The following is a 16,262-nucleotide window of genomic DNA, read 5'->3' on the forward strand; positions in this document are numbered from 1 at the left end:
TTCCATTAACTGTGTTCTCTAATCTACTGCTTAAATTTCAGAAAAGCTGTGTCTTATTACTCATGTGTTGAAATTACTGATATGTGATATGCACATTCGCTCTTCTGACATCAGGAGCATTATATTTTCCAAACATGGGTTGTGAAACAAATATGTTTTGTCTTTGGAATTTCATATGCTAACAACTGAATGGGCTAAACCCAAGCAAATAGACGAAACCTAGACAACCTCCAGAGCTTGCAGTTAGAATTTTGTTTGAATTGAAAGTTTCAAAACAATTTGGGCTGCTTAGTTGATGGACAAAAATGCTCCTGTAGGATGGTGATAAGACACTTGGCTATAGGAAATGTATTTTATAGAAGAGATTAAAGGAACTCAGTTTGTCCAAGAGTTCAAAGTGACAATACTCACGGGGAAAAAAGCTGCTTCACCCTACAGGGGATTTCTAAAATAGTTTGTGAATTTGCAGGCAAAACTCCCAAAAAGCTGGAAGCTGATAATGGTAGCTTTTGGAACTAAAAGGGAGTGGAGGAAAGGGATGGGTCATAGGGAAGTGCTGACTAATGGTGAGCAAACACTGTAAGGGACTTCTTGTATTGAGAACTGATCTCACTTCCTGAAGAAAAATAAACTATATTATCCAAGCATAAAATTTGGGCTGGGGAAGTCTCTAAACTTGTCTGTCAGAAAGTGGGGAGGAGCAATGCTAGAAAGAAAGCTTGATTATAATGATGTTAGGTATTAAAAAACCCCTACAATTGTCTTCTGAGACAGAATTTAGTAGTATCAGTAGTATGTGACCTGTAATCTGATCTCCAGAGGGTAGATGTATGGGTAAGATGTATTCATATCTCTGGAGAGGCCTGTTACTAGTAAGCATGATTTTAAATACTAGACATGTGAGTCTAGTGAATACATGTTGGTTTTTTTTTTAATGTATGACAATAATTAAATACAGTGTTTATCCCCCTCTCTCATGGCAGCAGCACAGTCCCTTCAACATCCCACTCCTCCAATGACAAATGCTGATTTTCATAACTAGTAGATGAAGACTGCAGGGATTATAAATTTGGGATTAATTCATAATAAATTAAGGTGATAACTTTAAGTTATATAGGATTTATTTGGAAACTCAATGCTTACAAATCTGCTGGAATTCAGTGAAATTAGGAGATCTGTGGTTTTTGATTTGTGATCTGTTTTGCATCTAAGGATTGAACAATTTCTAAATAAGTACTTCACTATATTTATTGATAAAGCGTGGTAGTTGCTAATTTTGGCAAAGACTAAACTGTTAGTACTTTAAGAGTTGTTAGTAATATAAGTGATATGCTTTTAGATAAAATCATGTTCTTGGCATATTTTGTCATCCCTCTTTGTAATTCCTGCTGTACCAGAAGATACTCAGAAAGCAAATTAAATTACTACAAATCAAAATAATAACTGCTGAGGTATTGGTATTTAATATGATGATTTAATGAAATAAATTAAGACTTTGATTGCTGCTAGAAAGCTAGGGTTTGTTTTGCTGCTGATGATTTTACAGTCAAACTTCTAGTTTCTGTTTGATCCTGGACTCTGCTAGTACTCTGTTACTTGCTCAAGGAGGGCGGTTGGACTAGATGACCTCCAGTAATCCCTTCAAACGTTCAGTTTCTGTGAATACCCAAATTCTTAATAATAAACCAAAAAGTAAATTAATATTTCCAGTTGATAACTTCTGAAACATGCAGTGAAACTTGAGTTCAAAATTAGTTTTAGTTTCCTTTGCTTTTTTTACAATGGGCCTTTGAATACTGTTTAAACCGATGCCCCTTTAACTCTTTCTGAATGGTGAAGAGAAATGTAGATAGAACCTGCAACTTTAAAAGCCTCAGGTCAAAAACATTTTAAGGTCACTTTTAAAGATAAATGTAATAGCTATTATGTTTAAGAGTTCTGTACATTTAAATGATAATTAAAATTATACACTAAGTAGTTTAGTTTATTCTCAGGCTTTTACTCTGTATTTTCTTTGCCACTCTAGGTTAAATGTGTAAATAAAAATAATTTTTCAAAGCATAGCCTTCAGACAATATGGTGTATCTGGGGTCAAGAAATCTGTTGCCTCTGGTGGATTGCAACTTCTGAAATCTGTCTTCAGGGGGTTGAAGGGAGGGGGAGGAAAAAGAATAATCTGCTAGCAAAAAACAGTATACAAGATTGCCTAGGGTTGACTGAGCAGGTATCTTATGAGTACTGACTCAGGTAGCAACTTGCTGTTGGAAGATTGTCTTCTTTGTTTTACTTAGCATTCTGCAGAGTCTTTAGGGACAGGAATAATTGCCTCCTATCTCAGCAGCACGTGGTGATTGTCTGAATTGTAAAAACAAAAAGCTCTCCTTTAAACAGAGTCATAATAAGGAAACAGATTACTTGAGTATTTTATGAAATAAAGTGCAGCCCTCAAATGAGGGAAAAGATAGTCCATAAGACTATTTGTATGAGTTAAACTGAGAACATCTGAACAGATGATCAACTTAAGGTGTGAAGTGTGAACTCTGAAACATAAATTAAAAAGAAAAGTCAATATTAATTATTTTAATGGCAAGAAAAACAGGTTTGTTTTTTAGCAGAAAGCTGTGCCTTCATTTCCAGTAGGTACTACCTAATGGTTCCCTAAGAGTCAGCTCATCCTGTCAAGGCCATCTGGGAGTGATCATTGTCTGAACACTCTAGCAACTAGTTTGAACTGCCCTCTGAGACTTCCTACTTAGAGCAATAAGGAAACAACCTGAAGAATCTTTTAATCTTAATATTTTGTTTTCCTTAGTGGTGGCTAGCCTCAGGGTTAATCGACAGGATTGCGAGGAACAGCCCCCTTTAGAAACTAAGACAGCTGGCTATAGCAGCTTTTATTGCAGCATGCTTAGGCAAGCCTCTCTGCCTTGAAAACCTTCAGGCAACAAAAGTAGGGTGTTCTGAGAGGGGCGTAAAATTGCCTGGCTTCTCTTCATGCAAAGAAGCACTTGATTTCCCTCTTGCTTTCTTTGTCTCCTTTTAAGAGAGAGAAGTGAGATAGAATCTCAGAGATAAAAGGACACGAAGGTGATAAAGTATTCCATGGCCCATCACTTCTGAAAATCATCTGCCTTCCCTTAATAAATGTGAAAGCTAGTGTTTGTGTAATCTTGTCTTTAGTGTTACAGAAGGCATCTTGGGGAGGCCTTCTGCATTTGCTAAGCAGGAGTGTAGAAGGGTATCTGTAAAGTCAAACAAATATAGTAATTTCACTTGAAATAGCAGCAGAGAGTTCTTCCTTTAGATTTGCCCTCCTTGGTGATATATCTTTATCTCTTTCATTGAAAATTAAGGAGAGAAAAAAAGATGAATTCTTCATATGCTGAATGACTTAGCCATGGAAATCAAACTTCTTAGCTTTGGAGATAGGGTAGAAAGAAAGGGAGGTTTCCATTAAAAGTAGCCTTTTTTTCTGCTAGGGAACTGAGAGAGGAAGTTTAAATAAATCTGGTGACAGAGAATGTGATCACAGCATTTTGTCCTTTATAGACTTTGGAAAATAATTGAACTGGTAAAAAGACTGCAAAACAAGGACTTTTCTTTTTAGTCTCTATAATACTGCTATGACTTATAGTTTTCAAAGTAATGGAAAAAGCTGTGGAAATAAAAATGTCCAAATGTCCTTAAACTCCTTATTTGTTACTGAAACTCAGAAAATTATTTTATTTGGGAAATCCACAGTGGAATCCAAGAATAATACTTTTCAGAATCAATTTAAAAACTTGAAGGCATTGTGATAACAGCTCTTCTTTTCTGTATGAGGTCCTTAAGTGCAGGGCAGGAAAAGGGGTGGGAGGAAAAAGAATAATAAGTGCAAAAATAAGCTTGTTATTGCTTCCATTTTGGCTTTGACAAAAGATAGTTGTTTCAAGAGCACATTATGACCAAAGTGGTGCTACCCTGGCAAACCTTTGAACATCATATCATGCATTCATCTCTTTCTGTTAATCGTGCATGTGTGGTCAGGCTGCCTACTGCCCTCACATCCATTTTAGCATTACACACTCTGAAGTGAGGACCGGTCTCTGAATTCTTCCTAAGAAGTGCAGTGCTGTTCTGCAGCTGCAAAACAGCATGATGTTTATAATCAGAACAGGAAGCTTAGTTTTTAAGTCCTTGGTGTATGTATTTTGCGCTGTCTGCAGGCAGGCCAGTGCTAATGAAGGCTGCCTTTGAATGCCTTAATACTAAATACTGTGGTTTTTGTATCTGTAAAAGCTCTTTATTTTCTGTATCAGTGTCCATGGCTTCATGGGCTATGCTTTCTGTAATTTCTGGTACCTCTCAGTATCTTGCAATATTCAACCACCTTAGGAATAAATTCCAGAGAGATTTGTTGAAGAACTTGTCTGACTAGTAATGACTGTGCAAAATCTGTCTCTTGATGAATTAGACTTTTGTCAGATGCATTTAAGTTTCCCTTATTGCATTGTTCTAGTTCAGATTCTATCCATTAATTTGCTGGAAGAATTTCTGCTGCCTAGGACTGTAATTTCGTAGGATCGCATGTGGTTTTGTTTCATACTTAGGTTAAGGAACTTGAGCTCTGACAGGCTCTCTTCCCACCTGGTCAACAGGATCTTGTGTCCACCATTCTCTTACTTTTTGCTTTCGTTCCATTCCACAATTAATGAAATCACAGCTGTGGCACCACAGGATTGCACACTGAGCACTTGCACGTAAATTTTAAGGTATGCTTTTGCAAGCTGAATGAAGGTTAGAACTGTCTCTTGCCATTTTTCCAGTGTGTTCTCTAGCATTGTATGCCTGTGGTGCAGTTTAGTGAGAACGTGGTCAGTGGTGTAGATGGAGCCATCCAAGACAAGCTTTGTTGAGATAATGCATTAAGGCTGCCAAGCAGAAGGAAGAATAAGGAAAACTCAAAAATACAGCCATTTTACGTATTGCAGGAATATTCAGAAAACTGTATCAATGTTTCTGTTTCTTTCTGACAATTAGACCATGACTGGAGACATTACCATCCTTAAGAGATAAACTTCAAAATTTTAGGGGCTTTTTCTGACGCCTTTTGGGAAACCGTGAGATTAGGAAGTTGCGAATTTTACTGCCATGTACTTTCGAAGAAATTAGGCTGTAACAGTCCTGAAACCTAAGGAAATATTGCAAGTAAATGGACAACACAAGTGAAGAAACAGTGCTTTTCCCAGCAGTGGGTGGAATATAATCTCTCAGCAGATGAGATTTTCATTGCTGTGTAACCAGCCTTTTCTTTTGCTGGATATTGTTGGATTTTTGTTTTCCTTTACAAAGCCAGTTGGAAAGTCCTTAAAGGGTTTATGGTCAGTTTAAAGTTGTATCCTTGTCTAAGAATGGTGCAAATTGAGGGAAATGTTTATGGAGGACTGAACTAAGGGTAGAGGTAATTGCTAACTGAGCTGTCTCATCTCCCCTTCAGGCTTTTCTCTGTATTGTTGTTGCTTGGAATTGAAATAATCTCAAATAATGTATTTAAAGTATAAATCTGTAATTTTACAGCACCCGCAAAGTCAGCTATGCTAATTAAAAATGGCCATATTTAGATTCATGTTTTAATCCTTTCCAATTCTCAAAATCCCCTGAATAGGATAGAAAAGGGTGCATGCACAAAGAATGTCATGACTTCTATCCTCAGGCAAAGCTGAATCCACTCCATTGTGTGTAAATATCCTAAGATCATCAGCAGCTACAACCCAGAAGTTCCTGCATGCTACACTCCAATTTTTGAGAATAGTAATTAGACCAGTTCATGTCAAGGCTCCTTATGCTCAAAACCTTCTTTTTCATCCCATTTCTAAAGCAGCTATAGAAAATTTACCTGTGGGAATCCCCCTAGCTCATCAGCCCTGCCAGACTGATCTAGGCCTTCCAGCTATTGCCACTTTCTTAGGAGCATGCATGCAGCTCTGTTTTTGAAATTGTGGGTACTGCCACTTTGACAGCTGCCCTGTGGTCAGACCACCACATTGGTATTCTGTAGAGCTCAGGCCTCTGCAGAAGTAGATATTCTGATTTCTTCCCTGCCTGCTAAAATGATAGCTAAGTGGGTATCTTGGAGGTACTCTACACTGCCTGTGCACAGGACAAGTTTGTATAAGATTTGGTAAAAAGGTTAGTTGATTTTTTTTGGACAATTTGTGATAGTTTCAAGAGCAGAAATATACTATTTCTCCTGGTATCACCAGGAAAGCTATATATATATATATATATATATATATATTAAAAAAAAAAAATATATAATATAAATACATCAAGACCTGACGTGCTGAAATGTACTGGTGAGAGCTCTAAAATAATTCTGGCATTTATGAGGAGACACTTTCTCTTTATTAGTCCTTAAAGTTAGTAGGCAAATATAAATAAAAAGAGAAAACCTTTCAGAACGTGATACATTATGTGGATTAAAGATGCTTGCTGGTTAGGAAGAAAGTTACAAAGAAAATATGAAAGAGTGGAATCTGTATCCCATTCATCTAATGTAAAAAGAATCATAGGTGACATGCTTGTCAATGGAGCAGCTGACATTTGGGATTTAGTGAAAAGTTTAAATTTCACACCAAAACTAGAATATAATTAGGTTTAGTTTCATTTGTGCACTTGCTTATGTTACACAAAGACTTTCCTATCACAAAGATAGGACTTTCCCTACACAAAGACTATCCCCAAAACAAAAAGTACTCAATGCCACATCAATACCCTTGGGAGGTCTGTCATGATGTGGTCAGTGGTATGTGTTCCTGTTTTGCTTTTCATAAAATGTGATTTCTAGTGAATTCCTAACAGTCACAAAAATCTGAAAACTAAAATCCAAGGTTAGTCATCTCAGGTTCACTAGAGACTAAAAATAATTTTCTCACAGACATAAAAGTCTTGTCTAGATTGTTAAAACACAAGCGCTACATTATGGAGAGATGTATGCATAGTTTTTTACAGTGATGCTTTTATACTTGGGATGCTTTTTTCCTTGGACAAGGAAAAACTTGTCCTTCTGTGTGTTTGAGACTAAATTTTTGAAATGTTCTTTCAGGAAGAGCCATGTCCAAATGTACTGAGAACTGATGGATTTTTTATTCTTATCTATTCTTTTATGTGTAGATCAGACATCTTGTGTTTTTTTGCTGTTGCTGAAATTTCATACAGTATGATCATCTGCTACTGAGGATTAGAATATCTGTTCATTCTCTTTTGCTTTTCTTCCTGACATTACATTTCTACTGCATGTTTCAGTAAAATAGTCTTGCAGTTCTGACTTGCTTATGTTAATAATGTCTATCTTAAGAAGATCTGTTTTTGTGAAAGGGAAGTTCTAATTGGAAATGATGTAACATATATAAGGTGACTCTATGCTAATAAAGGCAGAAAGGGTGACAAAGGCATACGATTTTGTAATGACTGGGAATTCTGTAACACAAATGAAGTTCTCAGAATACACTGGAAAGTGCACCTGCCAATGGGGACACTGTAGTTGCAGTACGTACTACAGAATGTCAGAACTGAAGGCCTCTTAGATAAGCTTTCTTGAAGAATTTAAGTAATTCTTTGACTGTCTCTTTTGTGTTAGTTTATTTCTGGCATGGCTTTTAACAAAACAGTATGTATCTTTTTAGTGCAGCAACTGGAGAATGAATGGGAGGGAATATTAAACTTTGTACAAGGGCTTTGTTTTTAAAATGGTGTTATTTTATTAGTGTGCTAGGATCCAAAGGGTTCTTAAAATAAAAAGTAAATTTTAGGTCTCTAGATCTGCTTCTTTTCCAATGTACTTTAAAGAAAAAAAAAACACAAACAAAAACTCAACCCAAAATCTTCAACACCCTTTTCCCTCCAAACAAAAAAACAAAACAAAAAAAAAAAAAAAAAAAAAAAAAAACAAAAAAACAAAACAAACAACAAAAAAAAAAACCAAAAAAAAACAACAAAAAAAAAAAACCACCACAAAACAAACCACCACCACCACAAGAAACCCAAACCTTAAACTCTAAAATTAGGTTAGAATTTGAATCTGACAGATCTTTAGGCATGTGATAGTGTTTCATGCCAGTAATGATTTCTTTCAATTAAATTCTGATTCTTAGTAACTGCAGAAATTCTCTTTGTGTACATAAAATGAGAACATTTTTCTTTTTTTTGAACTTGTTCTTGTCAAAATGCAAATAATTTTTATTTGGCTGTTGAAGTTGAAGATGAGTGAGGAGATGCAGCTTGTGCTCTTCATAATGCACAGCACTTTAAATGTTCTTTTTGGTGGAGGATGGTGGGTGATGTGTCTTGGAACAGTCACTCTTCTTGATACTAGAAGTCACATAAGTTTGCTAACAAATGCTAAGCATGTGGTGGGTGTTTTAGTTTTGTTTTTCTAAGGCCTGTTACCACAGACCTACATTTATGGTACAGTCTGATTTCCTTAGTTTATACTATGCTTGTGCAGTTTACTAAAGTTTTGCTTCTCCGTGACATAAATGAAGAATAATAAATAGTACCAGACAGATATATGTTAGATTTGAGAATTCATTATGTGAAATAAAATTTCTTACATTGCTTGATTATCCTAGAGTTGTTGATTTAATTCCAGGAATATTTACTCACTTTGTTCTGTTCACACTGTATGGAGCTATGAGTAGGCAGAATTTTAAGTTTTAATTTGATAATATATGCTACAGATAGTGGCTGATTTATAGGTTACATTGATTTCATACCATTTGCTAATATCTTTTATTTGTGTTGACAGTAGTTGTTTATTGAGATATGGTAAAGCTCATGTAAAATAGAAGATCTTTAAGGATTGGGTCAGTTGTCATGTAATTCAGCTACTATGAGAAAAAAATCTGCTTCATGGAGGGAAAGATAATGCAGTGTTGATGTCAGTTCTTGTTATGTCCATTGAGACCTTTTCTGCGGTACTGTTCAAAACAGAGGGAAAGATCTTTACCTGTGGAGAATGTTCTGTTTCAATATTAACTTGATAATTAAAAATACACGGTGTTTATAGTAAGTTACCTTGGTCTACGTACTGCGAGTAGGAACAAAATTCCTGTATTCCTCCGTATAGTACTAGGATTTATTTAAACATTTCGTCCATTTTAGTGGGGGGTTGCCTATTTTATATTCCATCTGCTGAGCTTTATTTAGAATTTATAGGAAAGAACTGATCTGTTGAGAAGTGTTTTGGGTGCTTTCTTAGTATATAGCATTCAAACACTCAGGCTATGGAGCAGGGAAGATATGAGGACTGTGATTTGATGGAGGTTGAGGAGAAAAGGTTTGAGGGAAGGTGTGGAAGAAATGGATATGTAGGTCATGAAGCACTGAGCTCAGTGAGAGGGAAAAAAAGTTTGCCTTATTGAACCAGTCATATGGTCAGTATGATATTAGTATAATCAGCTTGCTTACTTTGAAGCTTTTCCTCCATGGCTCTTGGCTCTAAGACTGCTGATTGTAGTTCAGCTGGTCACAGAAGGAACATGCTGACTTTTCTCAGGTGATACTGAGCTAGGGAAAAGCTGGAAGCTGCTGCTGCCTAAAATACCTATCCTTGTTAACAACTCCATATGAACATTAACTGTACCATGTTAATGTACCATTAACATGCTATGCTTAAGCTGTCTTGAGGAATCGGTAAAGATTCTTTGTGCTCAAAACTGGAGGTACATCTAAAACTGCTTCTTCCATGGTCCATTCATCTGTCCCATGTTCAGATGTGTTTTGAAAAATTGATGAATATTGTTGTTTCAGTGCATTCCTACAGTTAACTGTAGAAATGGTTCTGTAATGCAGGGAGAAAATATTTTTCCTTTTATTTCTTACTCTGCACTCAAATAGCATATAAAAGCAAAGGCTATAAATTAAGTACCTTGCATTTTATTAGTTCATAGAATTACATGGATTTTTATGAGAGTTAAATGGAAATAGATGAATGTGTTATGATGGGTACAGTCGTGTTTTCCCTGTTTACACTATCTCCAGAACTGAGCTGAGCAAATATAAGAAATCAGAAATGTAAGGGAGGGGTAGCACATGCTGGTACAGTAAGTCAAACACACGGTCTGTGAAGCATTACTGTGCAATGTTTTTACATCTGTATTATCTTTGCCTGTTTTCGTTGCTTTGCAAAACTGACCAGCAGAAAAGGGAAAAATTGTTCCCCAGTATGAAGGTTTATATATAGTCCAGTATATATAGGGCAGTCTTTACTATGTTGCACCGTGTTTTATAATTAAATAGGCTTTAAAAAGAAATAAAGAAGTCTTGCTCTATGTGGCATGTTTCTCAGTGAAGCTGAATATTTGAAAACCTGCGCTACCAAAGATGCAGTGTGCTTAATAGTATCTTGTTGAGGTTTAACCCCAGCCATCAAACATAATTTATTGGTGTGATGATCAGAGGGAGGTCAGATTCATGCGAAACGTAGCCCAGTACTAGCCATAGTGAAGCAAATAACCTCTACCCCAGGCAAAACTAGCACATTCTGTATTAAATGAGCTACTACAGTGTATCTGTAACTCTTTGGTCTGAAATTGCTTATGTGCATGTTTAGAGCTTGTTAATATACATATCTTAAAACTTCTTTAAAAGCTTGTTTGTGGTATGTCTACCTTGTAACAGAAGACTAGAATGTGATAAGTAGTTTGACATAAGTAATTATTTTGGTCACTACTGCTTCATTTTATGTTCTTCTGAATTTGTTACATGTTGTGATTTTGTTGAAGAATATGAAAGTGGGAATTCCATGTAATCCAGAAAAGCATAATTTTAAGGATAATTTATTTAAAGAATGAATGATACCAAGTAAATAATGCATTGGATTCTAATGTATAACAATGCTATCTGAATATGATTTTTAATTTATAGAGGTTCTAAATGATTGGATAACAAATTTTGTTGTCGGTGTTCATGTGCATTTGGAGTTGTATCTTTGTCCCCATATACTTCTCAGAGCAGTGTTGCTTCGTGGCATCAAGATAATGTTGATGCTTGTCATGAATAGACTGCATCTGTTGCTCATTAGCAAAGCATGTTAATCACATACTCCTAAAGTAAAATAATGATTCATTACACTTTTGTATTTCCTTTGAATGGAATACTTCCATGAATGACAGTCGTGAATGTACTTGCCATTTTTTCAAAAGAGAGAAATCTAAGCTTCCAAAGTTTTGCAGAGGGCTGGGTGAGTTACTTGACTGTCCCACTATCCTCATCTTTTCACTTGAAGTTGAAAGGCAGCTGCACATTCCTTTCACATTACTGCTTTAGTGTGACTGGTTACTTCAACTACCACAGAGGGATTGTTCAGGTGTCAGTGGGGAGGAGAGCAGTCAGTCCGATAATCTGAGGATGTGGTCTATGTGCAGAAAGTTTGGGAACACTAATGATTGCATACTTGCCAGTTCATTACCACTCCCTAGGCCCTGAATATGAACTCATCATGCCGAGGTACTGGACTGTGCTTGAGATTCCAGACATAACTGGCTTGGTTTGAAAATCTGTGAAGTCACATTTTAAAATGGCAAATAAGTGATCAAAGAGAGAAGGAAGCAAATGTTGGTTGGGAAACTGGTGGTGGTCAGGGCAAAGGTTTGAGAATCTGACATACAGTGATGCTTGGAGAGAATCCAAACTGTTCTTGTTTGGTTTTGAATGTGGCTGTTGTTGGCAAGCTTAACCTTTTGTTGTTAAACTTTCTGTACTAGCAGGTCGTTGTGAATGCATGACTGTCCTAACTCTTGCTTTGTTTTGTCCTAGTCACATTGATCAAACAACAACATGGCAAGATCCTAGGAAGGCCATGCTTTCCCAGATGAATGTTACAGCTCCCACCAGTCCTTCTGTGCAGCAGAACATCATGAACTCAGCATCAGGTAAGCAAAATTGTATGAAAAAGATCATACAAGTAAACCACAAGTTATTCTAATCAGGGGAGAGGGAGTCCAGATTTAATAAATGTTCTTCTAGTTATCCTGGTTTGAAACTTCAATTTGTTGATGCCTGATTCATCAAGCAAGAGGCTGATAGTTGAAATAAGAGAATTAGTATAATATTTATGTTATCAATAAAAAGAAAATTGTAGTTCTTTGATTTATGCTTTTATTTTTTCAAATGAGTGGTTCAAAGTTGTAAGGAAGCAGAATTTTTGTCTATTGTGACCACAAAATGCTGTTAAATTGATGGAGACCAGAATTTCCATTCAATTAATATCAATTTACATTAAAGCTTTTGTGCTTCACAGCGTTCTTTTGCCTCCATTTGCTCACTGACTAGACACGTTGTACCTCCATTTATTTACATTCCCTACATTTAGGATGAACATATAATTTTTTCCTGTCCTTCCTAAATGGATCAAGCAAATACCTTGAAAATCTTGTTCAGTGGCAGAGATGTTTTTGTTCTCCTCTTGTGTTTCTCTTACTTCCAAAATCCAGTATCATGGTCATTATTGCTTTAACTGGGGGAAGTCTGTTGTCTTTTCCTGTAATATGGAATTGTTTTTCAGCTGGCTGGGGGCAGGGGTGGAAGGGGGCTCTCACTTAGACAGCAGTAAAATGTTCTTGTTCTTGCTATAGAATCTACTGTGTGTTTTCAGAGCTCTCTCATCTGATTATGCGGAGAGCTAGCAGATAAATTTGGTGCGCTGCTTGTTTGAGTGCTTGGTCTTGCCCTTGCTTTGTCACCTCCTGTCTGTCACTGAGGTTCATGTTATATTTATTTTCTCACAGTCTGACTGTATTTTGTGTGTGTCTGCTGTTCCTGTACTTCCCAAGGGTTATTCTCTGGTGCTGCTTTTTGTGGTCTGTTTAGACAGCTTTGTTTCATGCTGCAATTCATGTGCTGCAGACAATACCAAAAGATTAACAGGCGTGACCAAACTGTGCTGTTCATGACTGAGTATGAGAGGGGAAGTTAATCAAACTTTTTGCTGGCTAGGCCAGGAGGCTGGATTATCCTGGAACAAATGAGTCCTGTTCAAGTTCAGGAAGTCGTGATTCACAGCAATTAAGGTCTCAGGCTCTGATGTGAAAATAAAACAGTGTGATTATTTTCTGTGTAAATTTATCCCAGGAAACCTGCAGCAATAGAGGTGGCATGTTTTTGTAGGGACACTTCTAAAGGAGGGAGAATAGGAGAAAAGAAACAATTCCCTTGGTCTGTCCTGCCTTTTTGCTTATTTGTGCTAAAACTAGATGCTTGCTGTTTCAATATTGACATAAATCCTGTATTTTAAGATAACTCCTCAAACCTTCCGTTCTACCAAGAATTGACAGAAAAAAATCTTGATAGTAAAGTAAGAATGACTTTATGTACTTAGAAATGAAGGGTCCTTAGCAAAAAAAAAAAAAGTACTGTTAAATTGTAACAGGGTGGTAACAAACTAGAAAAGAAGCTAGCAATCCAGACACAAGGATTATTTTTAAAAGAACATTTACATGTAATTGCCTGATATAATTGTGTGAGAGAGTGATGCTGCATAGATATTGTTGTTTGTGCAGTAAGGAACAGTTGAAATGTGCAAGTGGGTTGTCTTGTGATTTGAGAAAGCACTTACTTGGATACAAGTTTATTGAACATTTATTTTTAATTTCACAGATGATACTGTGTTGAATATCAGCTGAAAATTCTGTGAAGCTTTTTTTCCCCAAGTGCTCTGAGTCTGATAAAGTGCATGAAGGAGTCAGAACTCCTGTGTGTACTGGATTACATCACATGTTATGTGGAGTTAGGTTTTGTTTAAGCTTAAGTCAGTTGAGGTAGTATGACTTGGAACTGGCTCTTAGGATGCGCTTGCTTGCCCTTATTTGCTATTAACAAAAGTCTGCTTTGAATTAAATGATACTGAACCTGCATTTATTTGATGTGATTCTGATACTTGATCTGGCAAATGTTTATGTACAAACTTTAAATTATGACTCTCTATTTATTTTTACTAAAGTCTCTTATACCTAGTTTTGTTACTTTTTATTACTGAGTTCATGGTAGCTTATGCTTCCTTGGTAGCCTCTTGAATAATCTTTGAGAGAAATGGAAAAGTCAAGTAACTATGTACCACTTCAGCACAGTGGAACTTACAGTCATAATGTTGGCACTCAGATTTAAGACTACTTTATGTTCTAATTTGGGCATTCATCCTCAAGAAATCAAGTTGAGACCTTAAAGACAGAGGTTTCCTGTTATGAAATATTGCTGGCAGTGAAACATACCCTAGTGCATGAGAGCCTTTCATGAAAGATATTGGGAAAAAACAAGTGTAAGTATTGTGATAGCTGGAGATCACTGACTTGCAAAAAAGTGTCTGAAATGCCACAAAGGAGAATATTTACCTTTCTGTATAGACCTTGAATGGTGCTCATTAATTTTAGCCCTTAAAGTTACTGTCCAAGTTCTAGAGTACTGCCTCAGGAGCCTGTAAGTCAAGTTACTGTGCTGAAACATAGGAGAGATTTCTGGGAGCTGTCATGACAGCCTTTAGAAGCTTTAGCCATTTAGCTAGAATTAGATTTCTTGACATTAGCAAGAATTACAAACAGGAAAACAAACTGAAGATGCAGAGAGAAGAGAACTGTGAAAGCTGATGAGTACATATTGGAGATAAACATGTTGTCCTTTTGGATAAATAGGGGAAGAAGAACTAAGGAAAGATGTGATGAGGGCAAGTCAAAAGATTGTTAAAATATAAAAATGGGAAAGATGTAGTTTAGCATGAGATTGAAATCTTTAGGTTATCTGTCTTAAGAAATTCTGTCTCTTGAGGCACTTAGGTATCTTGCTGCAAATTACATTTCTTCAAGGAAGTTAATGGATATCTGAACCAGTTTTATCTGTTCCAGGCATGACTTTTGTGAATGAGTTATTCTATGAGTGTTAGTTAGCTACATCCTTTATAGGAAGTCATCAGTGTGTGAAAAGTGAGGGGGTTTTTGTCTGTCTTTCTTAACTTAGTTGCTAACACTAAGCAATCAACTAAAATAGTTTGGGCCATATGTATGCAGAGAAGCAGCACAGTGCTCTGTTAGATGGCATTTGTTTGTTAATCTGTGAAATAGGATTGCATCTTCACTTCAGTAGTGGAAAGGAAACAAGCCTGTTATTTGTAAATATGCCACGTGTGTATAAAAAGTCATGTGACTGTTCTCATTTTTTTGCATTGTTTCTAACCATTTTTCCCTAAAGGAAAACAGAACAGAAAAAAAAGAACGTAATTTCTTCTCCCTTGATTTAAAAGAAACAAACAAAAAGGTAGTAATAATGGTATGCTCTTCTTCTTAGGAGCATCTCCTATACATTTCCTACTGAGGTAAAGTTATACATTTGAAAATAAACCGTGGCTGTTTCATATACAATTACAGTTGATACAACAGAGATGGGATAATTGTATTTATGTATTTCTGTTCTTCAAATACTTTTACTTTCTAAATCATGCTTGAATCATGCTTGACAGGACTGCATATTTTAGCCTCTTGCGCTTGCACGTAGACCTTAGATAATTAGCTTTGGGGCAGATTATGTGTCTTTGTCCTCCTTTGTCTTCATTCTTATGTGGCAGTTTTGAATTGAGTTTCCCAGTGAAAGTTTGTAGACCTAGTGCAATTCCATTGTCTCCTAAGGTAAGGCTGTAGTGCCATGTTAAATGTTGGTAAGAAAATGGACACTTGAATTCATAACTCTCAGAGGACAGGTGGGTAGGAAGGAATATGCCAATAACTAAAACAAGTTCTAGCTCTTCTCTTAGGTTCTTGCTCACTTAGTTGCAGACTGCACCTGTGTAGCCAGTCATACTACAAAATTTTGGTTTGTGTATGGTCAACACTGTGATCTGTAGTGAAGCTCGAGTTCCTAAGTATCTGTGTGACAATAATGTTAATTTCTTTCTTCATTTGCAAAAACCACCCCTTTTTAAATAGTGTCTTTTTACACTAATTTGACAGAATAAAGGAGTAGTTTAAGTAAATTTTGTAGACTTTTATATACTTTTTGGAAGTTTTAGAACCACAGTGACTGAAGGGAAAAAGTTCAGCTTTTCAGGGAGAGATTGGGAAGGATCTTGGAGATCAGTGTTTGTATTAGGCAAAGGTGAATCCTGTTGTTGAACATAGGTATTCTAGTTCCTAGGCTGTCCATGAGTAGTCAGTTGGTAGATAGGTACAGATGCCCTCTTATATGCATTGACTTGTCAATAAAATTCAAAAACAAGTGCTAGGAACTGTAGAGTCTTGCAA

At 36.3% G+C, this 16,262-nt stretch overlaps 1 protein-coding gene across 8 annotated transcripts in view; it reads left to right on the top strand.

Moving 5' to 3' along the window:
- Positions 1 to 16,262, top strand: part of YAP1 (Yes1 associated transcriptional regulator) — an 89,352-nt gene that overhangs the window by 38,375 nt on the left and 34,715 nt on the right. For all 8 annotated transcript variants that reach the window (XM_050970026.1, XM_050970031.1, XM_050970034.1 and 5 more), the window contains exon 3: positions 11,797 to 11,912. In XM_050970026.1, coding sequence (XP_050825983.1) covers positions 11,797 to 11,912 — 116 coding nt within the window. The remainder of the gene's footprint in view (positions 1 to 11,796; positions 11,913 to 16,262) is intronic.

Source organism: Serinus canaria, chromosome 1 (genome assembly GCF_022539315.1).
Source record: "Serinus canaria isolate serCan28SL12 chromosome 1, serCan2020, whole genome shotgun sequence".
Lineage (NCBI taxonomy): Eukaryota > Metazoa > Chordata > Aves > Passeriformes > Fringillidae > Serinus > Serinus canaria.